The 12333-nt window shown below is 40.2% G+C and overlaps 2 protein-coding genes across 2 annotated transcripts; both read right to left on the reverse strand.

The window, feature by feature from the left end:
• Nucleotides 1–15: 15 nt before the first annotated feature.
• On the reverse strand, nucleotides 16–2108 carry LOC129589195 (uncharacterized). The gene is made up of 5 exons (XM_055483780.1): nucleotides 1514–2108; nucleotides 988–1029; nucleotides 771–795; nucleotides 377–681; nucleotides 16–131 (listed from the first exon to the last, which is right to left on the reverse strand). Exons 1-5 carry the CDS (start codon nucleotides 1938–1940, stop codon nucleotides 16–18), a joined length of 915 nt encoding a protein of 304 aa, XP_055339755.1. The 5' UTR covers nucleotides 1941–2108.
• Nucleotides 2109–3169: 1061 nt separating this feature from the next.
• Nucleotides 3170–11891, reverse strand: LOC129586663 (atrial natriuretic peptide receptor 2-like). Its single transcript, XM_055479992.1, has 23 exons — nucleotides 11745–11891; nucleotides 11104–11485; nucleotides 10756–10797; nucleotides 10595–10619; nucleotides 9756–10069; nucleotides 9650–9693; nucleotides 9526–9564; nucleotides 9298–9375; nucleotides 9078–9215; nucleotides 8651–8701; nucleotides 8169–8342; nucleotides 7789–7924; nucleotides 7528–7609; nucleotides 7063–7309; nucleotides 6732–6920; nucleotides 6235–6574; nucleotides 5654–5963; nucleotides 4904–5123; nucleotides 4461–4614; nucleotides 4329–4377; nucleotides 4214–4263; nucleotides 4032–4123; nucleotides 3170–3897 (listed from the first exon to the last, which is right to left on the reverse strand). The coding sequence occupies exons 2-23, from the start codon at nucleotides 11474–11476 to the stop codon at nucleotides 3805–3807; spliced, it is 3240 nt and encodes a 1079-aa protein (XP_055335967.1). The 5' UTR covers nucleotides 11477–11485; nucleotides 11745–11891; the 3' UTR covers nucleotides 3170–3804.
• Nucleotides 11892–12333: the final 442 nt, after the last annotated feature.

A 12333-nucleotide genomic window follows, 5' to 3' on the forward strand; every position in this document is an offset into this window, starting at 1 on the left:
TAATTATTAACGTATTTAATAAATTAAAACGCAACCCATCATCACTAAAATAATCATAATTTTTTCAGTTACACGGTGGTGTGTTACCATGAAAAGTTTCCAGTAGTCAAGAAGCGCCAGAATCAGGATGACTACAAGCAACAACAAAACACCCACGTCAGTCTTTTACTGTAACTTTTTCCAGGTTATGGGTGTCGTATGAAAAGCTAAAAGATGAAACCTCAGTCCTGTACTTACAGAATGTATTAAAACCAAAATAATACAATTACCAGTTTCACGCATTTTTACAAAAGACTATACACTACTTACGCCATATGACTACCGTATTATGTTACCGGTAAGCGGTAAGGACAGGCTATACAGTGACTGCGCGCACCGGAACTGTAGGATTTCGCTTGTGCCAGCGCATCGCTGATCTCGGTACTTGTACTGGATACAATATTAATAATTAAAGGATTGATTGTCGACTGATATTTAGCAAGAAAACGGCTTATGAACAGGCATCGCTCAGGCAGAAGGGGATCGTCGGAATCCCGGTGACAGAGAATGCTCAAAGTTGTCCAGTTTCGCTGCTCCAGCAGCAGCTGCAACGATTGCGACACCGCCGCAACGGCTGCTGCTCCCAGTGCCATGACTGTTGGAAAACGCCGTTTGTCACTAAATATGTCCATCGAAGCCGAACTACAATCGGGGATAAGGAATCATCCACAATTTACATACGGCACAAACGACGATTAAATCCAAAAACATTAACAAGCAAGATGTTTTACCTAGCAAGAACTGGGAACTGGAATTCTGAAATAAAAGTGGGAATAACTTAATGCGTAGCTAGACTTGAAATGGTACGTACAAGATACAAGACAGACATATCCAGACAAGTATACTTTATCCAGACAGACAGACAAAATGATCAACTACAAAAAGGGACGCACTTTCACGTAAAAGAGCGCTAGCGTGAGTTGTGAGATACCGCACGCGTGGACGTACCTCGAGCAAAGTCGCCGACTGGAATGACTTCGGTGCTGCATCCTGCGGTAAAACAGTTAAATTTGCAAGTTTCTTCTATTGAATGTTCTTCGCTAGTCGTATTTGAATAGGGCATTTTAAAATCCCTTTGCGTATGCTAGATCAGCCATATAAGTGGTATACAATAATAATAACATACACGAAGACTTAAAAATAAATTGTAAGCGCAGAGTGCGAACCACATACTCTTCAGATTTTGTAAAGCTCTGAATGTTCCAAACATCCAAATTTCACAATAAATGTGATACTATAATTATTAGAAGTTGTTAATTAAAGTGTTCTGTATTAAATTAATGCACCTAATACTTATATTTGCATACCGTGACAATTCTAAAAAAAGTTACGTAAAAATCCAGTTAGCTGATTTTTTCTATTTGATGCACTCGAACAAATGCAAGCATGGCGAAAACTGTAATTAATCGTAAGTTTAACTAACGCGAGCAATACGTACAGCATTTCCTTAAAAACATCTTCCTACTGGCTTTACCTGGGGCCAACAGAATGACTGGTCCGGACGTCTGTCTGTCCACAGTCATATTCCACATTTCGCTCATCAGAACGACCATTTCCCCAGCTGCCTCCCCACAAGTGAAGTTACCTGGACGATATTTAACCACGGTTGTCAGATTCTGACTAACACGCGGATACGTTGGTAGAACTTCCCGGAAGGCCACATCATATGCCGGCTTCGTGGTGGAATAACCGTAAAGCGGATTATCTCCCACGAAAATTTCAACAATCCGGATAGGAACAACATGATCATGAACCGCCAGAATAACAACATTTTGATACGGTGAAATAATTATTATAAGTAATGCCCACCAAGCTTGGGATTTTAAAACATGTGAGGTCATTTCTATCGTAGAACATTTATGTTGTTTTATAACATCATTAAAGGAAAGAAACAATATCATTCACAATAAACCAGTTTAAAGATTGATGTTTTGGCAGTGTGCAGTTGTATACATACATACAGGCACGTGAGACTTCCCTGCTCGCAAAATCTTTTGGGAAGGCCCATGAGCTGGATTACAAATGGTAGGATCAAAAGCCCAAAAGGGACTCTCCTGTACGTACGAGGCCACCGAGCACTGCCGACCGCGCACAGGTTAATTGCACGAACTTCCGGTTACTTGCGTTTAATATCTGCTGGCAGGAGCAATACCGTACAACACACGCCGGTATAAATTCTATATTCTGCATCTTTGTTTAATCTGGACAGCACAGATGTATACTGTAACAATGCACAGATGTATACTGTAACAGATGTATACTGTAACAGCACAAATGTATACTGTAACAATGCATGCGCCTACATCCCATCCTAGCTGTATCTGTACCTGGCTTGTTTTGAGTTGTCGGCTGGTTCCTGTACTTCGTACGTGCATTAATGACTACTTCTACGCATAATGTTAAATCCAGAAAGCATCATATTTTAAGTACCTTTACGATTTGTTTCGAAAGACAAACGTTCAAGAAAATTGTATTTCGTGAGCATCCAAGAATTCCTTGAATTTGCAGGTAAACTGTGAACAGATGTATTTAATTAAATGTATTTAATTAATACCTAATTACTAACTTAATTAATGTCAGTTTGGGCGGTGCTAGGTGGCAAGTGACAACACTGGAGAACACGTGCGGTAAATTCGGGATCCTTTAAGCTTGTACAAATATTTAACGAATTATTTATCACGTCTCTTTTTTCGCAGCTGTACCGCTATGTCGCGGCTCCAAACTTTCGATTGTTAAATGGAATCTAGAGTGCGTATGTGTGACCTTTCGGAGTTTATTAAAGGAAATGCTTGTTTGATCATTTTGTCCAATATTTCTTCAAGGCAAACACATTTCTTTGACAGTAATATTCTAGATTAATTTAAATTTATTTTTCCTTAGACCGACTACTTTAGAAAATTCACTACAGCTAGATGGTAGCTAGTAATAAAATAGATACAGGAGGTCTGGACATAACATTTCGTTCACGGAAACGACTCAAAAATCCGGCATCAGTTTCAGAAACCTTTATATAAAACCAGTATAATGTAACAGAAAGAACTTTCATGGTAAAGCATCCCACACTGTAATGGTGTTTCACATGCTGTAAATAGAGGAATAACCTGGTGTACTAAACTTAATACTGCCACTATTATCTAATAATGATAAAAAATTATATGAAAACACTTGTGCCATTAAACGCCCAGAATTGCAACAATGTGTCATACAGCCACACGGCCTGATACGAACGTATGTGAATACTGAAAAGTTAATAAAATTTATTACTGCAGCTGGGTTGTGGTGAAAGGAGGGTAATAACGGGAGAACTAAAGAAGTAACTGATTAACTATGTATAAGGGCCCGTTCTGGCGTACATCTATCTATCTTAATTGCTTAGCGAGATTTGAGTTCAACCGGGGACAACCGCCTAATTGCATTAGGTCCCAAAATTGCGTTCACGCAGTACACCTATGCTAACGTTAATTACCTAGCTCTTAATTGGTAGATAGCAATGTACGGCCTGAACAGTGCTTTGCTATCAAAAGGTACCTTTTGGTCGGCTCCGTAGACACAATGGTTAAGACGTATAGGAACCACTTGAGGTTCCTATTTTGTGCTCATCTTAAGACTTTTACAATAGAAAAACTGATAGTTAGAAGTCAGCGAGAATTCGGCCTAAATTATTAAGTACTCAGTTCAACACATCCGAGTAGGGTACCGTTTGCGAATCGCTATAAGAGTTCTCCATTTCATAAATTTTTATGTGCATGCTAGTCATAATTATTTTCATTTGTCATGAAGAACCATATCGAGCAAATCGGGATATCCTCTCTCCTTCGTCCTACCCACCAACCAGTAGGTTGTGACCTCTCCCTTTCCCTGAGCAAGAAGAAAGCGATTTTTGAGCGGCATACCTATTCACTGATTTTATATCAAACTTTACAGAAATTTTTAACAAGAGCTGTCTTCGAATTAGGAACTTTCGACTTAATTCCATTAATGCTTCCCAATACCTTAATGGGTATCAATCCTCGGCATTCAATTCTGAACTTTCCATTTAGCATGATCAAGCATTTTGTAGCTTCCGTTATGTGTATTTTCGATTCTGCAATTGGGACATCGATGAAATTAAACTCTTCTACTATTATCATAATGGTGTAGCATTGTAGTTGCCCGATTCCATCACTAAACGCACCTTCTCCGTTTGTCTCCATCCTACTGGCAGTATTAACAGTGTCACCGACCCTACAAAATCGCGCAGATAATCCTTTTTACACCGGCATTAAACAGGATTTAGCGGCATTACTAACAAGCAGTAATGTGGCAGTTTTTTCCCGATAACCATTCCCACACACGACCCTACACAATACAGCGCACGTGAAAAATGTATACGCAAAGATACAATAATTACGACAGTGTACGCTTAATGATGTCAATGATACCGGAATTGATCCCGATCCGTAATTTCAGCGGCACTGTGCAGATATTTTCTGTCTCGGTCCGAAGGGAATCCGTCGCCCGGACCATAGATAAAGCCAGGTCAGCAACCTCGCTGGCGTGAACATAACCATTCCGCACCGGAAGACCGCTGGCGACCTTTTCATAATAACAGTACTACAGTAAGCCCTTTATCTTCAGTAAAAGGCGTGAAAAGCCCCAGCCCGTGAAAAGCAGATGTATCTGTTTAGAGCAATCTAGTCAAACTAACAATCCCGGTGACAATAATCCAGCGTTCAGTTCCTATATATGTACCTATGCTTAGTAAACTACGGCACAAGGTAGCCACAGAGTAGGTCAAGCGACCTATACACGATTGTGTTTACGTCAATCTTCCCCAAAATCGCAAACCCCCCGCGTAATATCTGTAATAAAATTTTAGGAGTACCATGTATGAATCAGAGATGGTTTCCACTTTGTATGCATCGTAATTAGCAATCAGTCCATCGATGGCCGAATACACCCCGTGCAGCAACAAAACAATGTCGAAGGGTGATACCAGCGTGACAATCTTGCGAAAGGCTGGAATATCGCTAAATAACACCGAAACCGATTCGAAAAATTCCGGCTGAACCGTTTCCTTGTTTCGCAGCTGATGAGCAACGGATCTACAAAAGACAATCCCAAGATCTGCAATTTTTCCAGATACATTTTGAAATTCAAAATCGGGCATTTGTAGCACAGTTCCGCTCTATTATTATTATTATTATTATTATTATTATTATCACTCTACAGTAGCCAGCTCTTTTCAATGGAGATATCTTACAAGGCTACTGGAAAATTTTTTTGGTTAGTTTAGAAAATTTTATACTTTTTTTGGTTTGATTTTATGAGATAAAAGTACCAATAAAATACCAATCCTCTACTAGCTCAGTCTGATTGCTACCACTTCTGACATGTTCAGGGTAAAAACACATGTGTCATTATGCTACAAGGTCTTAGCACTTATATACTGCGATAGCGGAATTAGTGAACTCCGAATTACATATTGTGATCACTGATCTTGTTTGTAGCTCAATATTTCTTGGCCTACTTTACATAATCTAATTGCTGTTAACAACGCAGCATGACCTTTGCTCATATACCGCTGTACTGCATTTATGCATACCAGATCTGCAAAAAATCTACGGTTTCTTACGCGGGCAAGACGTTGCACAGTAAACTCTCCACTTTATCCATTTCTTCTTTCAACGCCCTGGTTCTGGAATCCACTAAACTCTCCAACTCCACATTATACTGCTGCAGTCTCTTAATTAAGTGGTCAGTAAAGGAAGCAGATGACCGTGGATACACGGCTTTCAGCACATGAGTGATGTCGTCAAGTGTCGGTCGCTGGGCAGGGTCGTGTGACCAACATTGACGAATGGTAGCGGCCAGTCGGGGATCAACGTCGGGAATCGGATACTTTGACACGTCGATTGTTCCATCATTCAATGCAGTTACAAGCTCTGAATTGTAGAACAAAGTGCGCAAATAAAAAAGTATATCAGAGGAGTATGAGCATAACACATGAGCGTAATACCAAAACTTTGCTAGCGAAATTTAATTGCGAGTTTATTGTTTTGAATTGTAGAACAAAGTGCGCAAATAAAAAAGTATATCGGAGGAGTATGGGCGTAACACATGAGCGTAATACCAAAACTTTGCTAGCGAAATTCAATTGCGAGTTTATTGTTTTGCCTATTAGAGCATAAAAACATTTGGCGCGCCGAGAATTACCTTCTATTTTCATGGGATCCGATACGTCAGCGCAGAACGGAGGATTCCTTGTAGCCATTTCGTACAGAATGACCCCAAGGCTATAAACATCCGCCCGACAACTTGTCGGTTGACCGGGTTGCCATTCTTCTCGTAGCACTTCCGGTGCCATCCACAACCAACAGACGACTGGAATACTGTTGCGATATGTCGCCAAACCATTGAATCGACTTAAATAACGTAAAAGCTGGACTAATCCAGTTCGGGCGATTTGCAGGGTGAAGTGCTGATCCAACACCAGATTGAAGAAATTCAGACCTCCATGATATCGAATGGGCATTTTATGGACATACACTAAGCCCTTCAAATAAGAAAACAGCAATGTTCCGCATTTCTTTTGCAAGTTAAAAAAATTGCCACCCATGGATTCAAATATACATTAAGTTGTTAACCATCAAACAGATCATGCATTCTGCAGTCATCAGTACTTCTACTCTATTAATTCGGAAATAACGCACATTTATGAGATCCCACATAAGCGAAAAACGGAGTTCCCAGTTGAAATTCAAGTCATCCTGATCGATAAAATGCCGAAGAACACCTTTTTCACCCGTTCCAGAAACCACTAACACGTGTCCGTGGTCGTATGGCGATGGTAGAACAATTCCGTAAAATTTTGCTACATTGGGATGATCCAAACTGCTCATCTAAAACACCAAACAAATAAGATTTTCTGTCGACGTATAATTGCTATGTAGGCGCAGAAAGGTCAAGCTACATGTCACCGACTCAACGATACCGTCAACGCCGCAACGGCACATAAGTGATGTACAGCTTTTGTCAACTCACTAAAGTGATGCGGGCTCGAAAATCTTGGTCCCGTACCAGCTCCCACAAACCATAATTATTTAGCGATAAATGCAGTACTCTGATGGTGGCACCATGGTATGTGGCCTCTTCGGATGCCCAGTTGAGCCCGCCGGCCGTCTTAACCGACACCAACTGACCGGCAATGCGGGAATCCGGCACCGGTCTCCAGTTAAAAAAATCTTTGTAGTCCAGAAGCCATTTTAAACCTTCGCGTGCATTCTTTCGTCTAAAGGCAATCCAGTCAGCAAAATAATTACATCAAACATTACAAAACAATCTGTTACATTAGCAGTTATACTGCAAGAAGAAACCAAAAGTCTATAAAACTGATCACTCCAAAACACTGTCCCCTCATAATTACTGCACGGTTAGTTAGTCATAATTAGTTGCACTGAACTAATATTCTGTTATAACACAATTTCTTTAAATGTCCCACAGTCTCACCTAATATACTTATATGTTTTGCGAGCGGTTATCCATCCAAATACTGGCATTATGACGATTATGAAAAGATACATATAGCTCCCTGCAAGCACACAGAGAACAATAAATACAAATACTGATACAAATATTTGAGATTTTTACAAATAGAATCCTATCACCAATGCAGTTAATTAATACCGCACAACAAAAACTAAAAAACATCCGTTACTGCAACGTCACCAACGGATCTGCTGGTGCATATAAATGCATGCGATGACCCACCTTCGCTATGGATGGAACCATCAGTGTTCCTTCTGGGAGCGCTGGTACTGGGGAAACTCTTCCCATTCCACTCGATCCTTGTTGTATTTAAGTCGCTGGTAAAATTTCCGGTGCTAGCATTGTAAATCAAAAGCACCTAAAAAGTTACAGTTCGTGAATATTTCTGTTTTCACGTAGAGAACAACTACCTTCCGGGTCAAGTACAAAACGCATACATTCTTGCATTCAAGTGCACTGGCCAGTATAAAATGGGCTATGTACATGTACATATATTATTGCACTTTGGTTATACCAACCACCGGGCACTTTATCTGCTTCAGAGTCGTCTACATTAGTATGGTCAGATGCTGGCCCATGGCTGAATTTGATCAAGATTTCACCTGGAAACGATGTTTTCGAACGTTATAATGCTGGAGCAGGATATCACGCATTCGCATGCCATTGTGAGACATCCTCACGTCTTCGCCGGGAACTCGAAAGGTTCGGTCGAAAAACAACCGAGAAAACTTTTCGCCTCGAAGGTCATTCAGACGATCGTATTGTTCATGAAGGACCTGCGTGAAGAAAATATGATTGCAACTTGTATCTTATACATCATGCGTCACGATTTATGCCAATTTGATTCTAGCCTCTAGGTAATACTTGTGTCCTTTTCGTTTTGTTTCGATTCATAATGATGACAGTATTAACCAGATACTACTGCTACAAAATTAGTACTACCGAAACATCCCATACCATCATTAGCGTTATTCAACTGTTTAACACGCGGCAAAGTGGCAAAGGTAATAATTATCATTTCTAAATTAAAATAGAACACAACTGCTCTACTGCTCTACTGTTCGATTATAGACGTTCGCAGTACCTGCATCAAAATTAAAGTTGTTTCATAGGCCGTCATCGGCATTCCAGTATCCTACAATAAACACTTCTGTTCAGAAAAGCTAAGCATTCGACATATGAATGACCCGAGCACAATAACTTGCAAAAAAACGTCCGTTAAACATTAGTTAACGGCAAAAATTGGGACACGTCAGTTCACGTAGCGGCAGTTACAGGTACAGCTAACGTTTTTCTTACAAGCTGTATTATAATCAGGGATGGATAAATGTACCCAGCAAGAAGTGTTCATTCATTGAAGTTATTATCTACTCCAGAATATCATATGTTGCCGAGAACTAAATATACACATTCCTTTCATATTATGCATATCAAGTTCTCGGCATTTTAATAAATCGCAAAAATAAATTTCCGATTTCTATTTTGACATCGGTATTTGGTCGAAATTGTACCTCCAGAGCCAAAGGAATCGACTGTCCGAATTCCATTAAAGCTCTCGACACAATGGATTTCCACTTGTTGTGAAGTTCGGAGCCATTCGGGGGAATAATCGAAATTTCAAATGTGTATGGAAGCACTTGGGGTAGTCTCTGCAAACGAGAACATATTTAATCAATTACGAGTAGCAAATAAAGTGATATGTTTACAGATATACATCAGTTAATTTCACACCTGATTAATAATCGGATTGGAGTCCACCCAGTCAGCAGTAACTGCATCTCCAAAGATTAGTCTCGGTGTAATGAATACCTGAAAACAGAAAACACACTTCCAGACACCACAATATGCTTTTGGCCTTTCATATAAGTACTCAAAACAGTCGGTACAAATGTTTGCACTAGCGGAAATACTTTATCTGTACATATGTAAATCAGGATACTTTTGACAAAACATACTTACATGGTTTCCATCCGCTAGACCCTGGTCAACCGCCACAGCCTAGAAAAACTGATGCACTTCGAGACGCTGCCAGTACTGCCAAAGAAAGGTATGCAGCATTCAGCAAAGCCGAGAATTTACGCACCAAGAGCTTGTTGCGAAAGTCACTCAAACAGATAAGCAGAATCACTACAAAAAAATCTTGCAACCAATACAACCGGCATTTCCAGTGTGGTCAAAAATAGTATAACCTGTACTGTGCTCTTTTGCCACCTCCATTTCTTTAGTGCCGGCCTTATTAGCACTGGAATCAGTATAGATTACTTCCAGGTCAACCTGGGAACGAAACTGGCCGAAATATTCCGCAATAATTTTACACAGGAGGACAACGGATACGGTGGCCTCTCCCACGGGATTGGTATCACAAATTGCACTGGCACTCTTCCAAGTTGTTTGCTGGAAGAATTTATGTAGTGCCTGGGAGATGGCAGAGTAACCGGCGGAGCCGAACACAGCAACAGTGGGGAATCGCATCTTATCCGACAACATCTGATCCGTCGCTGTACTGCAGCAGCACAAATTCGCACGCATGTAACTGATCATGAAGTATTCACCGAGAAAAACCAACACTGTGAATATTTGGTATAATATATTATAGTATTTCAAGTGATATAATATATTATAGTATCAAGTATAATCTGATATAATATATTATTTCAAGTTTTTTGGAAACAAAACAAATTATTGCTATTAATCAGAAAGCGTTTGCTGCATCACTTGCCTACAGTACTCACTTTATTAAACTCCACGCGCAATTACATAATTACTAAAGGTTCACCGGTGCCAAGTCAAAAACTTTTTAACAATCGTACATTACCATGTAAACTTGGTGTTTTTCCGAAGTTGTAAAATCACAGCCTGATATGTATATACTACACGAACATCGGAGACCCATAAATATCAAAAGCTTACTCGTGCTTTGCACTAACCTCTACCACCCGACCTTTCTGCCGCACATGCATAGAAGTATACTTAATGAGGCAATTGTAAACTCGTATTCTGTGTTGCACAATGCATCTTGACAAGTTACCTTGCTAGTAATGGGTAACCGATTTCTGAAATCCAGGAAAACAGGACAGTAATGGTGAATCGTGATCATCACGGGGATAGAGAGTGTTACCCAAGAGCCAGTACTAGTAGAGCATAGCTCGCAGAGCAACTTGTTAACTAAGTGATATTATAAATTCTTACCACGAGCAAAATCTCCCAGAGAGAGGATCTCCAAACTGCATCCTGTACATGACGACAATTAAGACTGTATATATTCTCATCAGCACCAACACATAAAAACTCACCATTACACTGCTCATGATCGATTTCACATTAAATTTTCAAAGCAGAATTACCTAATTAGCCGTAAGTAATTTCCCCAACACTTTTATATGGCCAAAGTACTGGGAACATCATTAAATTTTAGAAACTACAGAATTATGTGTTGCATTCACTGCACACTATATAGTATAAAATATTCAGCAGCGCTTTTGTACATACGAGTACCGCTTCTACTGTATACGGTGAATACCGTAATAATGCTCTGACCTGGAGCCATAAGTATGCGAGGACCACTAGGTGGGAATTGTACGCTCTCATTATACACTTCGCTGATTTTCACAATAATTTCTTCTGATGCTTCCACACATGAATAGTTTCCGGTATGATTGAAGTAAATCCAGGAAAAGTTGGCGAAAACTCGAGGATAATCACCGCGGACATCCTCTACAGCCGTCTCATGCGCTGCGCGGGAGATAGCGTAGCCATACACAGGATTATCGCCAATAATCACGCTGACCACCTGTATGGGGACAACATCTACGTCCCGGCAGTGAGTCCACTGTAGGAGACCAACTAGCAGACCAACTAGCAGCACCACCAAGAGTGATGTGCAACTGCTCACTACATCACCTGCCGACATCGTATTGAGCTACCGAACAAAGGAAGAAAAATTAAATAATTGTGGCTCCATAGTCCATACAGATAAGTAATAAATGCTTATATCTGTGCGCTACAACGGAATGCGTATGCTAATAACTTGACACAGATATACAGTACATGTGGAATCTAAAGTACATATACGTAATGTAATACAAAAACTACAGATATATCATTATGGTATAACAGAAAACTAGACCATAAAAAGTGGGATACGAGTATGATTAGTGATACACAATTTATAGATTAACCTGGATGTTCACATCACAACGTCACAGGCTTGTTTCGGCAGAATTGTCAGTAGTGTGGTATTGTGAGCAAAACTGTAGTATTACTCTCATGGTATTGTACTGGTACATCGTAACTACCGGCACTGGGAGTGCGTAATTTAAACTTGCACTGACTTCTCGTGCTGTGCTTCAGTATACTGCTCAACATAGCGCAACAGATATTGCATGGGAATATTCAGAGTCCCGTGAGTCGGCATAGCACATACAGGATAGTGAGGATACAGGGCCCACTGCCATTGTTTTCGAAGGAAATTACGCACGTCAACCTCGCTAACATTGCAACTGCCGGAAGTTGGGAGCCGATGTATCCTGTGGGGAGGTATAAAAGATATACTGTACAGAACAGCGCAATAAACAACAAATGCTTATTTGCAGTTAACGTTAACCAGTAACTTAATAAGCCCTATCAGGCTTTTGTGAGTGGGACTGTGGGAGCTGAATACGTTTCGTAGCAGTATGATGTAATAGAACTTATAACAGTACGTATTCCATTTCTGACTGACTACCGGTTAATAAACATAAGACTACGAGGGAAACGGGCACTTCCTAA

Source organism: Paramacrobiotus metropolitanus, unplaced genomic scaffold, assembly GCF_019649055.1.
Source record: "Paramacrobiotus metropolitanus isolate TYO unplaced genomic scaffold, Prichtersi_v1.0 Parri_scaffold0000002, whole genome shotgun sequence".
Classification (NCBI taxonomy): Eukaryota; Metazoa; Tardigrada; class Eutardigrada; order Parachela; family Macrobiotidae; genus Paramacrobiotus; species Paramacrobiotus metropolitanus.

Excerpts from the sequence above, each read along its gene's own strand:
- LOC129586663 (XM_055479992.1), bottom strand. The coding sequence starts at position 11,476 with ATGTCGGCAGGTGATGTAGTGAGCAGTTGCACATCACTCTTGGTGGTG. Across the intron at positions 10,798-11,103 it reads TCGCATACTTATGGCTCCAG|GATGCAGTTTGGAGATCCTC; the intron begins GTCAGAGCATTA and ends CGTCATGTACAG. Across the intron at positions 7,610-7,788 it reads TGGTTCCATCCATAGCGAAG|GGAGCTATATGTATCTTTTC; the intron begins GTGGGTCATCGC and ends GTGTGCTTGCAG.
- LOC129589195 (XM_055483780.1), bottom strand. The coding sequence starts at position 1,940 with ATGATATTGTTTCTTTCCTTTAATGATGTTATAAAACAACATAAATGT. Across the intron at positions 1,030-1,513 it reads AGTCATTCTGTTGGCCCCAG|GATGCAGCACCGAAGTCATT; the intron begins GTAAAGCCAGTA and ends GTTTTACCGCAG. Across the intron at positions 132-376 it reads AGCGAAATCCTACAGTTCCG|TCATCCTGATTCTGGCGCTT; the intron begins GTGCGCGCAGTC and ends TGTTGCTTGTAG.